At 45.9% G+C, this 14,976-nt stretch overlaps 5 protein-coding genes across 5 annotated transcripts; 2 read left to right on the top strand and 3 right to left on the bottom strand.

Annotated features, from left to right (window-relative positions):
* Positions 1-329: 329 nt before the first annotated feature.
* On the bottom strand, positions 330-1,250 carry IL334_007108 (uncharacterized protein; the record flags this gene model as incomplete). The annotated part of the gene is made up of 5 exons (XM_062938802.1): positions 330-361; positions 497-515; positions 675-795; positions 1,138-1,160; positions 1,221-1,250. The coding sequence occupies 5 exons, from the start codon at positions 1,248-1,250 to the stop codon at positions 330-332; spliced, it is 225 nt and encodes a 74-aa protein (XP_062794853.1).
* Positions 1,251-2,195: 945 nt separating this feature from the next.
* IL334_007107 (sulfite reductase (NADPH) hemoprotein, beta-component) lies at positions 2,196-6,444 on the bottom strand (the record flags this gene model as incomplete). Its single annotated transcript, XM_062938801.1, has 3 exons — positions 2,196-2,505; positions 2,565-3,850; positions 3,901-6,444. The coding sequence occupies 3 exons, from the start codon at positions 6,442-6,444 to the stop codon at positions 2,196-2,198; spliced, it is 4,140 nt and encodes a 1,379-aa protein (XP_062794852.1).
* Positions 6,445-7,883: 1,439 nt separating this feature from the next.
* Positions 7,884-9,759, top strand: IL334_007106 (uncharacterized protein; the record flags this gene model as incomplete). Its single annotated transcript, XM_062938800.1, has 8 exons — positions 7,884-8,423; positions 8,487-8,740; positions 8,802-8,932; positions 8,997-9,027; positions 9,108-9,245; positions 9,308-9,335; positions 9,395-9,637; positions 9,703-9,759. The coding sequence occupies 8 exons, from the start codon at positions 7,884-7,886 to the stop codon at positions 9,757-9,759; spliced, it is 1,422 nt and encodes a 473-aa protein (XP_062794851.1).
* A 677-nt stretch (positions 9,760-10,436) lies between these two features.
* IL334_007105 (uncharacterized protein) lies at positions 10,437-12,455 on the top strand (the record flags this gene model as incomplete). Its single annotated transcript, XM_062938799.1, has 12 exons — positions 10,437-10,779; positions 10,852-10,955; positions 11,016-11,145; positions 11,202-11,331; positions 11,389-11,413; positions 11,469-11,580; positions 11,629-11,659; positions 11,713-11,856; positions 11,909-11,936; positions 12,004-12,229; positions 12,287-12,327; positions 12,384-12,455. The coding sequence occupies 12 exons, from the start codon at positions 10,437-10,439 to the stop codon at positions 12,453-12,455; spliced, it is 1,386 nt and encodes a 461-aa protein (XP_062794850.1).
* A 170-nt stretch (positions 12,456-12,625) lies between these two features.
* IL334_007104 (uncharacterized protein) lies at positions 12,626-14,245 on the bottom strand (the record flags this gene model as incomplete). The annotated part of the gene is made up of 1 exon (XM_062938798.1): positions 12,626-14,245. The coding sequence occupies one exon, from the start codon at positions 14,243-14,245 to the stop codon at positions 12,626-12,628; it is 1,620 nt and encodes a 539-aa protein (XP_062794849.1).
* Positions 14,246-14,976: the final 731 nt, after the last annotated feature.

Below are 14,976 nucleotides of genomic sequence, written 5' to 3'. Positions count from 1 at the left end.
AAGGGGGGATTATTTAAGTTGAAACATCAATGTGCGTTGATTGACCTCAAGCTCACGAATCGGAACAACCCGGAATTAGCCCAGAAGTGGCATTCATCCACTGTTCACTCTGCTTGAGGTTGCTCAACGTTTTGCATCTCACAATGAATAGATTCTCAGAACAGATGACCAGCAAGTTTAAGAGAATGTACGATGAAGCAGAACAGATAAGTGAAATTGATGAAAGGTCTCATGCAAGAGATGCTCGATCTACCTCTACCGTGTCAACAAATATCCCAACTATATAATAATACTCCATAGCCCTCCGAATCTTGAAAAAAAAAATCCGTTTAGAAAGGTTTGTCGGAATCGGGAGTTTTATCTGTAGCACATGAGTAGAGATGACGGTAAATGTAGCAGATGCAGGTGACAGAACGCAAAAAAGGAAGAGGAAAGACAAAGTCAGCAATGGATTTCCGTATGACCAGATCGAAAGATCTGAAGATCCCAGACATACCGATGAAGTAATTTCCAACCTGTTCGACAAAGGAAAGCCGTCAGCATCTAGATTGATTTTCACAGCTCTAGGTTTCCACTATTCCAACAATGCCAATACCAATCGGTAACTTTTCTCCTCCATGAGTGAAGGGAATTTCTACCCTTTCTCTCCGTGACAATGAGGAACGGTGACTCACAACAGGCACTTTGATCAACACATCCTTCTTGAAGAGCGGTACGTCAGACAAGAAGAGCGATACGGCGGCTCCAGCAGCGACACCCCAAAGAGCAAGAGGGGTACCCCATCTGCTAATTCGTCTGTGATATCAAATCGCATCCACGAGGTTCAGTTGTTGTACAAGAGACCGAATTTCCAATTGCATTTGCAGAGAGATATAAGTGGACGATACGAGGAAGACATCGGATTTTTATATGGTTGTAATGATATGCAATTGAATTTGTGATTGGCAATGTGTTGATCGAAAAGTGATATAGAGAGCGAAAAAGACAACAAAATTGTCAGCGTCATGCCCATGGCGCCTTGGATCCCCTATTCTCCTCCAGTAAACGTCGAACATAAATCCGTCGTGCAGAGCTTTCCGGACCCAATGAACTATCATCTACAGATATATTCTTTTGTGGAACATGAACAAAACGTACTCAGCGTTGAAACCGTTAAGACCCTAATGATTTGATCATCAGCGCGATTCGCACAGAGAGGTAGATTTTGTGTATGTACTCACAAATTGGGATCTTCTGATGAAAGAGGGCATCTTGACTGGTTGGAAAGAGAAGAAGGAGGAAAATAGGTGAGATAGGGTATGCTTTTAAGTGATTGAGTACAGATCAAAGTCTCGAAAACACAAATCGCATAACCAACGAACGTTATGAGATTGGTTGAAAGGATGAATGCAACAAAACAAGTGTGGCAAATCTACCATGACGTGGCATTTATTTCGCTCAGGCGGGACACATCGAATGGCAACAACGGTATGAAAGAGATCCTTTGTACAATTCAAAGCTATGCATTACTGCTCTTTTCATGTACAGCAAAGACTAAGTCATAGTCAGTAAATAGAAAGACACAGTGAATGATAACATGATGCATATCTGCATGTATGTCATTCCAATGGTGAATTTGAAAGTAAAAACATGAGCACAGTTAGTGAGTTGTTGCTTGGTTATGGTAATCACCATGGCGTGAGCGGGCCCTGAGCAAGCTTTGTGAACTTGTAGAACAACGAAGTGACAAATCATCACACCGAATATCTTCACCTTCATTATCGTTATGCGAGGGTTGTGTGAATTCTGCTCACTGCTTGATGTGTTGATTTACCTCTAGCCATTTTCAGCTTTACGGTCTTCTCCCTCGTCCTGCTCCTCCTTCTCACTATGGCAATATACTTGATCCCTGATCCCGGCTTTGCTGAACCTACTCCCGAAGAAAGGGACGAAGAGAAAGCCAAATTTCTAGGACAGTCTTGATCATCATAGTAAACTCAGAAATATGAAGAACGCTTTGTAAGAATTTGCACGCGACAGCGACTTGCAAGACCAGAGTGGAATAAAAACCTGTATTCATTCACGTACCCGAAGTGCTATAGTATGGACAATGAATCCGTGAGAATACGAAAAATGCATATGCTTGAGAAGATGACCAGAAATATACTAAAATAACCTATTCGAAACAATCCAAGAAAAAATGAAATAACTACTGATTATGCTGTTACAGCTTGTATAGCTTGTTGAGCCGATGGGAAACCATGCTCCCAGAAGTTCGTACCGTGAGTGGTAGGTTTGATGTAACCTGCTCGGATAGTCCAGTCACCGAATCTTTCACCGTCATTTCTCTCTAATGCCCATCTCTTGATCATAGGTTTCAACACCGCTAGTATTTCGGGTTCGGTGGCAGATTCAATGAACGGTTTATTCAATCGTGTACCATTGTGGTTTCCTCCCAACATCATCATGTACGCTCCCGGTGCTTTACCCACAAAGGCGACTTCGGCAGCCCATGGTCGTGCACAACTAGTTCACGAATATGTATTAGCGCATATCGAAAAGGGACAAAGAAGCTATCGACTCACCCATTAGGACAACCAGTCATTCTCATGACCAAATCATCGTTTCTGACACCAGCCTCCTCACAGATTTTTTCGACTTTATCTATCAACAGAGGCAAGTATCTCTCACTTTCGGCCATAGCTAAACCACATGTGGGGAAAGCGACACAAGCTGAAGAAGAAAGTCGAACACCAGAGTGATCAATGTTGTCAAGACCCCATTTAGCCAATAATCTCTTGATGTCTTCGAGGTCCTCGGAAGCGACGTCTGAAAGGATAAGATGTTGGTTGGCAGTGAGTCGGAAAGTACCCTTGTGGACTTTAGCAATTTCTTGGAGACCCGATTTGAATTGATGCCGAGATGAATCCTCCACTCGGCCATTCTCGATAAACATGGTGAAATGCCATTTTCCATCGTGACCTTGAGCCCATCCATATCTGTCCAAGTTAGTGTCGAAATGGTAGGGTCGTTCTTCACCGAATTTCTTGCCCCATCGCTCTTCGACAAGAGACTTGAACTTGGCGACACCAAGTCGGTCAACGGTGTACTTGAGTCGAGCATTCTTTCGGTCTTGTCGGTTACCGTAATCTCGTTGGACAAGCATGATGCTTTCGGCGACCTTGCACCCGTCCTCTGGACTGAGGAAACCGAGAACGTCACCAAGTCGAGGATACGTCTTCTTGTTTCCGTGTGTGACACCCATACCCCCACCAACACTGACGTTATAACCGATAACCTCGTCGTTCTCGACAATAGCGATGAAACCGACATCGTTTGTGAACACATCCGCAGCATTATCAGGAGGAACAGCGATAGCGATCTTGAATTTACGGGGAAGGTAGTATGGTCCGTATAGAGGTTCATTATCAGCGGAGAAAGCTTGAGTCGCATCACCGTATACCTTCTTCTTGTCAAGCCAGATCTCGTGATAGGCATTGGTCGATGGTAAGAGGTGTTCGGAGACAGCTTTGGAGAAGTTGTATACAGCTTCATGTGTTTTGGAATATGCGGGGTTGACAGTCAATTGAACGTTTCGGTTAACGTCACCACAAGCGGCAATGGTGTCGAGCAAACTTTTGTTGATAGCTTGCATAGCTGGTTTCAAGTGACTCTTGATGATACCATGGAATTGGAAGGTTTGTCTAGTCGTCAATTTGAAGGTACCATTACCATGCTCATCAGATATTCGATCGATCTGGAGCCATTGATCGGCAGTACAAACACCACCGGGCATTCGACATCGGATCATGAATGAGTATGCAGGTTCGAGACCTTGTGCTTTCAGGGATTCTCGGATATCTCGGTCATCCTGATTTGATTGTCAGCATAGATATGGGATTGTGTTTTCAAACAACTCACCTGCATATAGGTACCGTGGAATTTAGTCAACTGAGCGTCACTGGCACCGATAGCACCGGTTGTTTTGTCTTCAAGACCTTCGAGGATAGTTCCACGCAAGTAATCAGAAGCAATCTTGATATGTTCATTTGCAACGGTTTCTTCCTTCTCTTCCACGACTTCGACACTGTCAACACCAAGAGCTCTCCATAAACTGGCCTCGAAAGGTTTGTATCCGGTCATGTATCCATCAGGATCGGAATCATCACCGAGTCCTAAGGGACAAAGCTCGGCGCAACCAAGACCGAGGACTCTAGGGAAGATATCCTTGGCAGGTTTGTTGTAGTAAGAGGCGTCTTCAGGTCGAGGCCAGTAGTGAGAATCACCCATACCGAACACGGTGACTTTGGTCTCAGCAAGTTTGTCTGAAGCCGAAAGCTTGCTTAAGGCCTTGTAGAACTCTCGACCGTTTTGAGGTGCTTCACCTTGACCAGCGGTGGAGGTGAGTATGAGAACGTTTTTCTCCTCGCTGAGGGAATCAACGATGGAAGGGGCGATCTCGTCGAGAACTCGAAGGGCAGCACCGACTCCACGCATCTTTGCTCGGCCAACAAGTCGCTTGGCGACCTTCTCGGCGTTACCACCATCAGAGGCATATAAAACAAGAAGACCGGGACCATCGAGAGAGTTGAGCAAAGCGTCATAGGCTTTTCGAGCTTTTTCTTTTCGAGCAGCTACGAGGTCGGAACCTGCAGAGGAAGTGACAGAAGCGTCGATGGATGGTTGAGAGAGTGTAAGTTGAGACAAGTGAGATTCTCGGTCAAGGAATTCGGAAAGGGCGGCTTTGATGTATGATGAGTCGAGAATGAATCGCTTGTCATCGGCGAGAGAAGGATTCCATCGGAACATTGGCCACCATCCACCGGAGACAGCTCGCTTGGTCTCTCTCAAACGCTCGAGAGGACCAGCTTTCTCTTGTTGCGAGATGGATTGGCCATCTTCTTTCTCACCCCAAGGCAAGTAAGCAAGAACAAGCCCAGGACCTGAATAGCTTTCGGCTTCTCGCATAGCGTTGATTACACCAGCGTAGTCGGCATAGATTGCAACGGAAGCAACGTAAACATCACCCATGTTGAGTGCGTAAAGACCGAGATCCTTCTTTCGCTCTTTAGGGGGTTGAGCTGGTGCATTGGGAGAGAAAGGAGATGAGGCAGTCTCGTAAACGAGGAGATTGATATCAAGGCCGGAGGCAAGAGCGTGATGAAGACCAGATGATGCAAGGTCGACAGCCCATGAATTGGAGATAACGATCCACAAGGCACGTTTTTCCCAGTGACCTTTGATACCGATTTGAGTGAGCTCCTTCTCATCATTGCTGGCCCCAGCACCGATGACTTCGGCTACTTTTTGACCAGCAGCAACAGCACCGCTCTCGTCCCTGACCAACAACCAGGCAGAAAGAGCTTCATGAACTTCTTTTCGGGTATCCGCAGCTTTGAGAACTTTTTTGGCCAACTCGATGAGTCGTGCTCGCTCCTTTCGAAGGGCAACGGCTTTACCGAAAGCGTAAAGAGGGGAAGTAGATTCATTAGCAGCGAGATGAGCAGGATCATTGAGGATTTCCAAAGGTGTAGGAGAGGAAGCGAGAAGACTGGTGTAGCTGGTCTCTGGAGAGGGGATTGCAACGGAGTTGGAAGGGATAGAGCGAACGGCAGGTTTGCCGAGTCGGATGATTTGTGTGGAAGAGTTCAAAGATGAGGAGATTTCGGATGAAGATGTGTTGCCACCGACCAAGACAGATCGGATGTTGACGTCTGAGCCTTCAAGAGCATCTACAACCGATGCCCAACCTGATCCGTATTTGCCGTTGCCACCTTCTACCACGACGACCTCTTGAACGCCTGAAAGAGACGATCGGAGTTTTTCTTTGGGTGCGGGGACAGCGAGGACGATATCGATGACATTATCCGCTTCCACTGAAGATGGAAGGAAATTAACGATGAGTTTGGATGAATCGGCCTTATGGTGAATGAATGGTCGTTGGGCTCGCCTTGTAAGCTTGAGAAGGGCGAGACTGACAGCTTCATAAGCTGACAATAGCTCATCAACCTCGTCACCCTCTACATTGCCATTTGCGGGATTGGGAGATCCCAAGGGTTCACTGAGCCATGACTTTGCATCCTCGATTTCTTGCACAGATCCGTCTAAACCTGTTGCGATGAAGTGATATATCAAAGCCTCTTCATCTTGAGCCAATCGAAGGGCGAGCAACGAATGATCGTAGGCCTCTTGAGCCGATCGACTGATCAATGATAGGGATTTTGCGGCTCGAGGGGTCACTACTTCTTCGGCACCAATGACATGTATCACAGTGCGTCGGAGGGAAGCGGAAGGGACAGAGGGCAGAAAAGTGGTGTTGGTGTACAAGACTGTAGTACTGCCAGAGGCTTGAGGGAGGGGAAGGTAAGGGTTAAGCTTGGTTGAGCTTGAAGGAGGAGTGGCGATAGGATGGTGATATGATGTGGAAGGGAGGCTGGAAACAGCGGCAATCACAGCGGAGGACATCTAAGGTATCACCAGATCGAAGTCGTCAATCAGCGTCGTCGAAAGGCATGAAGTGGAGGTGAAACTTACCTTTGCAAAGGATAATCGCTATTTCGTTTCGAGATACACAAGAGAAAGCAGGGAGTGTTATACAATGGATTCTATAGCTTGGTTGTCACAAGCACGGATTTGAATGAAAATATCGAAAAGAAAAACAAGATGTTCAGTACACGAAGTTGAAGGTGATGGCTCTTTTTTTTTCCACGGTGATCCGATTTGATCGATTTTGATACTTTTTTCTGAAAAAGCCGAGTTCTGTATGGACGAGATGATTTCTGGACTGCTATGTATCAATTGATGAAACGTAAACGATGGCGTGCCCATTAGATACTTTGTGATTTTAATTCCAGATAAAAAAGCTAGAGAAAACGATCGTACGGTGGAGAGCACGTGGCGTGATTCCGAATAAATTTACCATCTCGTAATAAATACGATGATATGGGGGTGACAGCCAATGAACCGGTCTCCATTTCCGAATATACTACTTGTGAGCAAGCACAGCGAGTAAAAGTCACTGATATCTCCGGCCCCACAGATTCCGGGATGCATAAAGTCAATATTGAATGACAATCTCCTTGATATATTCGGAAGAGCACATCATTTCCAAGGTATATTCGGACGAAGTTTGAGTAAATACACTTTCATCACCATCAATCGCATCATCCATCCGAAACAACTGGCATCGCAGAATGTGTAAGAACTCAGTAATCCCGTAATTAGAGCATCGCATACATGAGCAAACACAGAGGAGCTCAAACATGTCCCGAAGAGCTGCTCAACATACTTACACTCCTTTGCACACGGGCCACAGATGGTCTGAAGCACAGCTTCATCATATCCTTTCTGTCTCTTCTGTTCGACTTTGGATTGCAATCATATCTACCCCTTGAGTATAAATTGTGCCATCAAGCCTATCCTTTGCATGATAACTCTCAGACCATGCGACCCTTCTTTAAGGAATCACATCCCCTTTGGACTGACGTGTACATGAATTCACAGTACGCGACATGAAGAAAAGTGATGAATGTGCCTTTGAAGGTGTCGAAAATTGGCTCATTCCAAGCTTTTCCATGTGAGACTGGAAGAGGCAGGTATACTCAGAAATGCTTCACCGATATTGAGATGAAAGGGATGGACGAAGCTATACCTGAAGGGAGTCGTTTAGATTTCTTAATCTTTCTCACGTCAAAAATGGGAGAACGCTCTTGATCATAGACATATCTTTCTTCTTAATCATAATCCCGCCTGATATTCTTGACGACGTACAACGTTCAGCTGAATCCGATCACCCAACTTATCTATCTATCGATTCCATTTGTTTAGCTACTTCTCGGGAAGAATTACCCTACGGCCGACCGTTGTCACTCTCTTTACCTTTCCTAGACAGATCAACAGTAAAAATGACTGGTCTCAAAGCATCAGGTCTACTCGTTATACTTTTATCACTTCTAAGCCTTCTCGCTGCACCCACCGCTTACGCCGCAACAACACTGAAACTCTCAAAACATGTTACCTCCAACGTATCTGGCCCTCTTCGACAGATACAGCGACGTGCCATGGAACGCAGAAGTATGGCAAAACGAGCAATTCATATCCCCATGCACAGTCATTCGAAAACGCATGGAAGGAGACATGAAAAGCGTCGTGAAGATTGGGATGATATGTTCCGTGACATCATCAATGGTCTCGCCCCTCGGTCAACACCTACATCAGTAGCAGCTGTCAAAGACGCAGATAACACGGAAGCCGCAAATGTGATTATATCCCAAGTAACCAGAACCCGGACCAGAACTGTCTCGGCTGTACAGTCGCCTACTCCAACAAGTACAGTACAAGCTCAAGGACCAAAGGGAGAGGAACCAGATTCAAATTTGGATAATACCGGTGGGTTAGCCTATACAATTGATGTCAATGTGGGGGGTGTAGATATTCCTGTTATAGTGAGTACATCAATAAGTGCTGGATTGTTCTAGATATGATTTAATAACGACCTGGAACGATAGGTCGACACTGGATCATCTGCGTTTTGGGTTCCGACATCTTCGTGCGAGAGTTGCAAACAAGCAGGAATGACGATTTCACCGCTGGTCGTACCGACCTCATGTGAATCGCAGAATATAACATACGGGATTGGATCAGCCGAAGGGTGTTACGCACATGGTGCTGTATCTATTGGACCTTATGTAGTGCCTGATGTCGAACTTATGGGAGTCACGGCAGTGGATCAGGCATTGGCTTCTTCTGGGTCCGTATTGAGGTGAGTATCCTGGGTGAAGGACGCAATGAACGAATGGTGAACTGACCCGTGCCAATTGCAGTGGAATCCTTGGCCTCGCTGGCGAGACCAACAGTGACGGACAACCTACCATCGTCAAAGCCATGTATGACCTTGGTCTGATCAAGGCAAAAACAGTAGGATTTTATCTATCAGAAGACGAGAATATCGATAGTGAGTTATATCTCTCGATCCAGCTTGAATCATTTAGTAAACAATCTGATCACCGTGTCATAAGGTGAAATTACTTTTGGAGACGTCACGACCAGGTACGTAAATCATCTCTCTATTAATTACATCGTATCGTAGCCTTGATTCGCTCGCTGACCAAGCGGCATATTCATTATAGTGAACATGCCGACACTTCTCAGAAAGTCATCTTGCAATCAGTGGCAAACGAGATGAGTCTATACGAAGTCAAGATGGATTACATGACCGTTGGTGCAGAGAATGTTTCAGGTGCAAAAAACGTAATTATTGATACGGGGTAAGTCATCTGTGGGAGACGACACCAGCTTCTAGAAAGCGAACATTGACTATCGCCCGTAGGAGTTCGTACATCTACATACCTGAAGAAGTGAGTCTCCCGATTTGTTTTGACTAATTGACCGAAAGCTGATCTCTTCTACTACCAAGGATGCTATGCAGATTTACTCCTATTTACCATCACCTAAAATGTCGGATCAAGGATACCTTTTACCCTGTTCGCCTGCCGATGCACCGGCTTTATCATTCATTTTTGGTGGTATGACCTTTGATCTCGACTACAAATACCTTGTTGGCGCAAATGCGGGAGAAGGAGATGGTTATTGCTGGGCTAAAATTGGAAGTTTGAAAGGAATGGATACATGGGTGATAGGAGATGCCTTCTTGCATACTGTAAGTCAAATTTCCGATATTGTTGAGAGATCTTTGCTCAGTTTTTGGGTGAAATGATGAAATAGGTCTATACGTCTTTCAATGTTGGTACAAAGGAAGTCACCCTTTATAAGCTGAAATAAACCTGGGTGCTGGCCATTTCTTCGTTTCAATCAGCAGAATGAATATAATACATCGCTTTATAATAATTGGTCATGATTATTGTCTCGAGAGACTCCCCTCGCACAGAGGTGCTAATTGATGAGGAAGTCTGGTAGATGATATTTGGCCCATTCTTCTCGGCTCGATACACCAGGTACGATTTCATGTGGAATTATCCGATTACGGTAGGACCTTTGTCAAATCCTTTCATTCGTTAGGCCTCCTCGTATCCTTCCTTCGGCCCCTTTCTTATGATCGCATGTAAGTTTCGAGTGAATTGATCTCCTTAAATGAAAGGGAATGAAAGGAGACCCAGATTACGGGAGTGCGCGAAAGGAGCAGCACACGGTTTGTTCAAGATGCACTGAACTGTTATGGCCCGATATTAATCATGCGACAGAGAATCCATGCTGGAGTTGGTCCATATGTAATTAACTTTGACAAGCAGAACTGCTTACTGATATTCATCTCACTGCTCATTCATTCTCGTTGATTTACAGTATACATTATAATTTGTCTAGAAAAGACTACACTCACTAGTTCGTCCGTCTCAAAGAATATGTCTTATTCTTTTACTACATTTCGAATGGCTTTTCTTTCTTTAATACCGCTCATTCTCTTAATAGCATCACCAGCACATGCAGCGGTACACCTCAAGATGACCAAGCACGAGGCATCGTCTAATGGTCTACCTCCCATCGCAAGAACTCTTGATTCCATACAAAAATGGAAAGACGGTAGTTATTATCAAGGCTCAATAGAAGAGAGAGCAATCATCCTAAAAATGACGCCACATAGCCCATCGGCAGACCTGGAGAAGAGGCAAGAGGTGAATAATGCCGCAAGCTCAGCTACCATCAGCAACCCATACGCTTTCCCTACTGATCAGAACTCTAACACCTTCTCTCAAACAAACAGTGTCGTACTAAGCGCTGCTGTTCCCTCAGCTACCCAGATTGTTGCGGTTCAGGATCACTCAGCAACAGCCGCTGCTGCAACTGGTTCGTTGAGTCTTTGCTGCTACAACTTCGACGAAGCATCTCGATATTTCCATTTAGCTGACTGAGCAGCAGGTGTCAATAATCCTATAACAAATCTCGAAGCCGATGATATCACAGGTGCAGGAACCATATACACAATCGATGTCATAGTGGAAGGTGTAACCATGCCAGTCCACGTCAGTTTTTTAAGATACCCACATGAAATTAGTAGCTAATATCCACTTCATCTACCATAGATAGATACCGGATCGTCGCAATTTTGGGTAGCTCATGATAGCTGCGCCGCCTGCAAACAAGGTGGAATGCAGACTATCAATACTGCACTGCCTGATGACTGTTCCACGAATAACTACACCGTCAATTATGGTAGGTTTGTCGAGTCGTTCCTGCTTTCGTTCGCGGCTCATTTTGGTATGTTTCAGCAATCGGTCAGGTTACGGGGTGCTTTGTCAGTACCTCACTGACTCTAGGGGAAGACACCCTTCATAACTATTCCATCCTCGCGGTGACTTCTGTAAGTGGGGATACTGCATCGCAAGGTGTCTATCTAAGGTACGTTTTGCGTGGTGGAGCTTTGACGTTGATATGAGACTAACACTCATTTCGTAGCGGATTGATAGGCCTCGCCAGCGCTGTACGTGTGTAGCGTTTTCATCACCTCTAGCTGTACTAATGATATCTCTTGAAAGGGTCAAACTCCGAATGGCTCCCCTACCGTAGTATCGGCCCTATATCAGCAGGGCTTAATCCAAGCCCCTGTTGTTGGTTTCTATTTGCCACGATCTGGCGATAATTTGGAGAGTGAGTTGAAATTATGTGGAATCCTATCTTTGCTCATTTGAAATTCAGGCGAGATTACTTTCGGCGATCCCACTACTAGGTAAGCAGAAATTCAAGTATTGCAAAAGAGTGTTTGCTCATGGTCCAGATTAGCGAACATGCAGATCCTTCCCATTTTGTCAACCTGACCAGGCAGGGCAACGAGAACGGTCTCTACATCGTTCAAATGGACTCGCTCAACATCAATGGGAATGCTGTTACCAACAGTCTCAACCAAAAAGTCTACTTAGATACAGGGTAAGTCTTTGTCATTTCGGTTTTAAGTCTTTTCACTAATATGTAACGGCAGAGCATCGGCAATCGCAGTACCTTTTAGTGTACGTATACAAACTCCTGCGCCGCCGAGACGTAAATGCAGCCAGCTTACAGGCGTTATCATTGCAGACTCTCAGCGAAGTATGGAATTCTACATATGGATACTTCATCGATGTTAAAGATCAAGCTCAACTTGGCAACGCCACTGTACCATGTCCGAACGAGCACGGTAAAAACCACGCTCAGGGTCTTTCAGTCATGTTTGGAGGAATCAGCTTCGACGTTCCATATGAAGATCTAGTTGCCGAGGATGAGGCAGGGCAGTGTTGGCCATTGATCACAACATTAGCGTCTAGTGGGTACTCACCACGCATTCTTTGGTAAATCAGAGTCGCTGACACCAATTTTGTAGTCGACAATATGTGGCTTTTAGGAGATGCTTTCTTACATAACGTAAGTACTCACTCCTTGACGTCATGGTGTATCCAAATTTTAACATTTCAGTCCAGGTGTATCACTCGGTCGATGTTGAGACAGGCCAGGTCACAATATTTGGCCTCTCCCAAGGTGGCTCAAGTTGAAGGTCAGAAACCAAGAGTGCATAACTTTGATGTGCCCAAAATAGATTGTATATACAGTCCTAGTACAGTTCTCATCATGAAACACCTATCAGCTGTTCTACATGATTCGGAAGACTCATTGTCTACAGGAAGAATCATAGGCCTGAAGGATGGTACGTGGTGATCTTGTCTTAGCCAGCATAGGAAGTACCATCTGCCCCACTTTCCCACCAGCTTCCGTGAACATGATCTACTCTGGGTGGCCTCGCCACTTCATATCGAGGTCCGCGAGGCGCAGAAGGCAATTGTCTTGGATCCCCTTCTCTCAACCATGCGATACCATGAGTCTTCATTGCCGGTCCAACCCTGTTCCATTCCAGATCTCGCGTTGGTCTGGCATACCCAGGTGGTATATACTCTTTCCTCACAGATGGACTCTTGTTGCTCCTTGTCTCAGAGATGTCGCGCTCAGAGAAATTATGTAGTGATGATGGGGGGTGGCGGTGAGGTGATCCAGATGGAGATGCAGCAGGGTGAGCGGCATATGGATCGTATTCATCGTCGTCCAGAGGTGACACGTACCCAAAAGGAGTATCGGTGACGCCTTCGGCAATACTCGAAGTCCTTGAGCGAGTGGCAATAGCCGGTGAGGGAGGCATCTTATGCGCGGATACCCCACCCCTTAAGCTAGAAGAATAGCACGAATGTCCCCCCAGGGGTGAAAGGAGCGACGATGGGACAGACTGCTGCAGATTGGACGCGATAGGGGCCGGAACAAGAGCGACTGAATGAGGGGTAGATATATGTCTACTCCGGTGACCATGACTAGCGCTTTTCTGTGAGCCTGAAGAGCTTGGTGGCTTCGATGCAGTGGACGATTTGGGACAGGGGGAAGAAGGGGAAGAGGAACGCCTCATCATGTTAGGTTTGGATTCTGGATTCGAGGATTGTGGAATACGTGGTGGCGTATGAGGATCTGGCGTGTGACACTGCCTGCCTTGTAAACTGAGGCGAGCAAGTCGATTATTCAATTGTGCCGATCGGAACAGGTCGTCTTCGTTGATCCTTTTAGGTTTAGGTGCCAGAATTGGATTGTGACTATGCCTCCTGGATAGATTGGGGCGTTCGAAGCTTCTCTGGCTGGAACACATCTCAGATCGATCATTCTGTGGCGTAGGTCGGAGTTCCGCTACTCGTCGGTTGGGAGATGCCTGATCAACTCCAGCCTGGCTGAGCTTTCGATAAGGTGATGAGATTGCTATCGAGCCTTCACACATACGAGCCTGTTCACTGTGAGTTGAAGTTTGTTTGGGTGAAATGGGAGCCTGACGATTAGAATCATTAGTGACCTTAAGCATCGCATGGGGTGTCAAATTGACTGATTCCTGATAGAGTGAGCCATCCAATGATTCTGGTGGCTCCATCGATCCTTGTAGCCAGCCGTTATGCAGTACCGGACCAAGCACCTTTTCCCGCTTCAAACCATGGGTAGAAGCTGCGCCTGCCAGATGGCTGTGGCTGGGAGTTCTTGAATGTGTACTGACCACTGATTCTGCTCTGTGAGATGATCCGTACCAAGGGGGCTTGGGGAAAGGGATTGAATTTGATGCAGCAAAATCACCACCCATAATGTGAGTAGGAGTTGGAGGAGTATGAGGGAGACTTGATCGAGGCGATGAGCCATAGGAGGTACCCCGCTGCAAGGATGGAGCTTGACTAGAACCAAGTGTTATTTTGCCGGGCAGCCAAGACCCACCTCTTGAGAGAGCGGGAATCTCTCCTGACATATATGCTTCTGCATCAACTGGCATGATACCGAAGCGGTGAGACAACCAGTTGGTTATTGAGAGCTTCGTATCAGTGGATCTTTTGAGAAGGTATCGTGGTCGACTGTTATATCGGAGAATGGACAAAATGGATTCAAATAGCCTTGAAATGGTCAAAGACAAGACGTCAATTCCGAGTGTGGACTGTTTTGGCTGATGACTTGATGAGGCAGCTGAGTGAGATTCTGCTTAAGTTGAGCGATATGTATAGCGTAATGTTGTGAAGGAATGGAGTAGAGCAGTGATGGCACAACGGAGACTTGGCTTTTCAATCTATCCTGAGATAAAATTGAATCTAGCATAGTAGAGAAAGTCACATATCTCGATCCTGCCGTTCTAACTCGGGCACAATACCTAGAAACGAGTTCTACCCTATCATCGGTAATTATCGTATCTGTCGCAGATAGAACACTGGGACTCCGCACGCCATATTGCCCAATAAGGGGAACAAAGGAGGGAGATAAGGCTGAGACATATTGACCCATAATCTGTATGATAAGGAGACAGGTAACGCCTCAAAGGAAGTATCGGATATTGTACGAGTACTGTGCTGGTCAATGATTGGGCAATACGCTTTTGGACTTCGTCATCTATGAGGTGGAACGAAGACAGTTATTCCAGATAAGCCTGGATCTGTGCCAGGTAAGAAAGGTAGGTGATGTCATCCGTTACGACACGTTTGCTGAATACCTGAGGTATTTCCAATTCAGTCCGAG

The sequence above is a fragment of the Kwoniella shivajii genome, chromosome 10, assembly GCF_035658355.1.
Source record: "Kwoniella shivajii chromosome 10, complete sequence".
Classification (NCBI taxonomy): Eukaryota; Fungi; Basidiomycota; class Tremellomycetes; order Tremellales; family Cryptococcaceae; genus Kwoniella; species Kwoniella shivajii.
The sequence above is the reverse complement of the archived record's forward strand: the minus strand, read 5'-3'. Positions and strand labels throughout refer to the sequence as shown.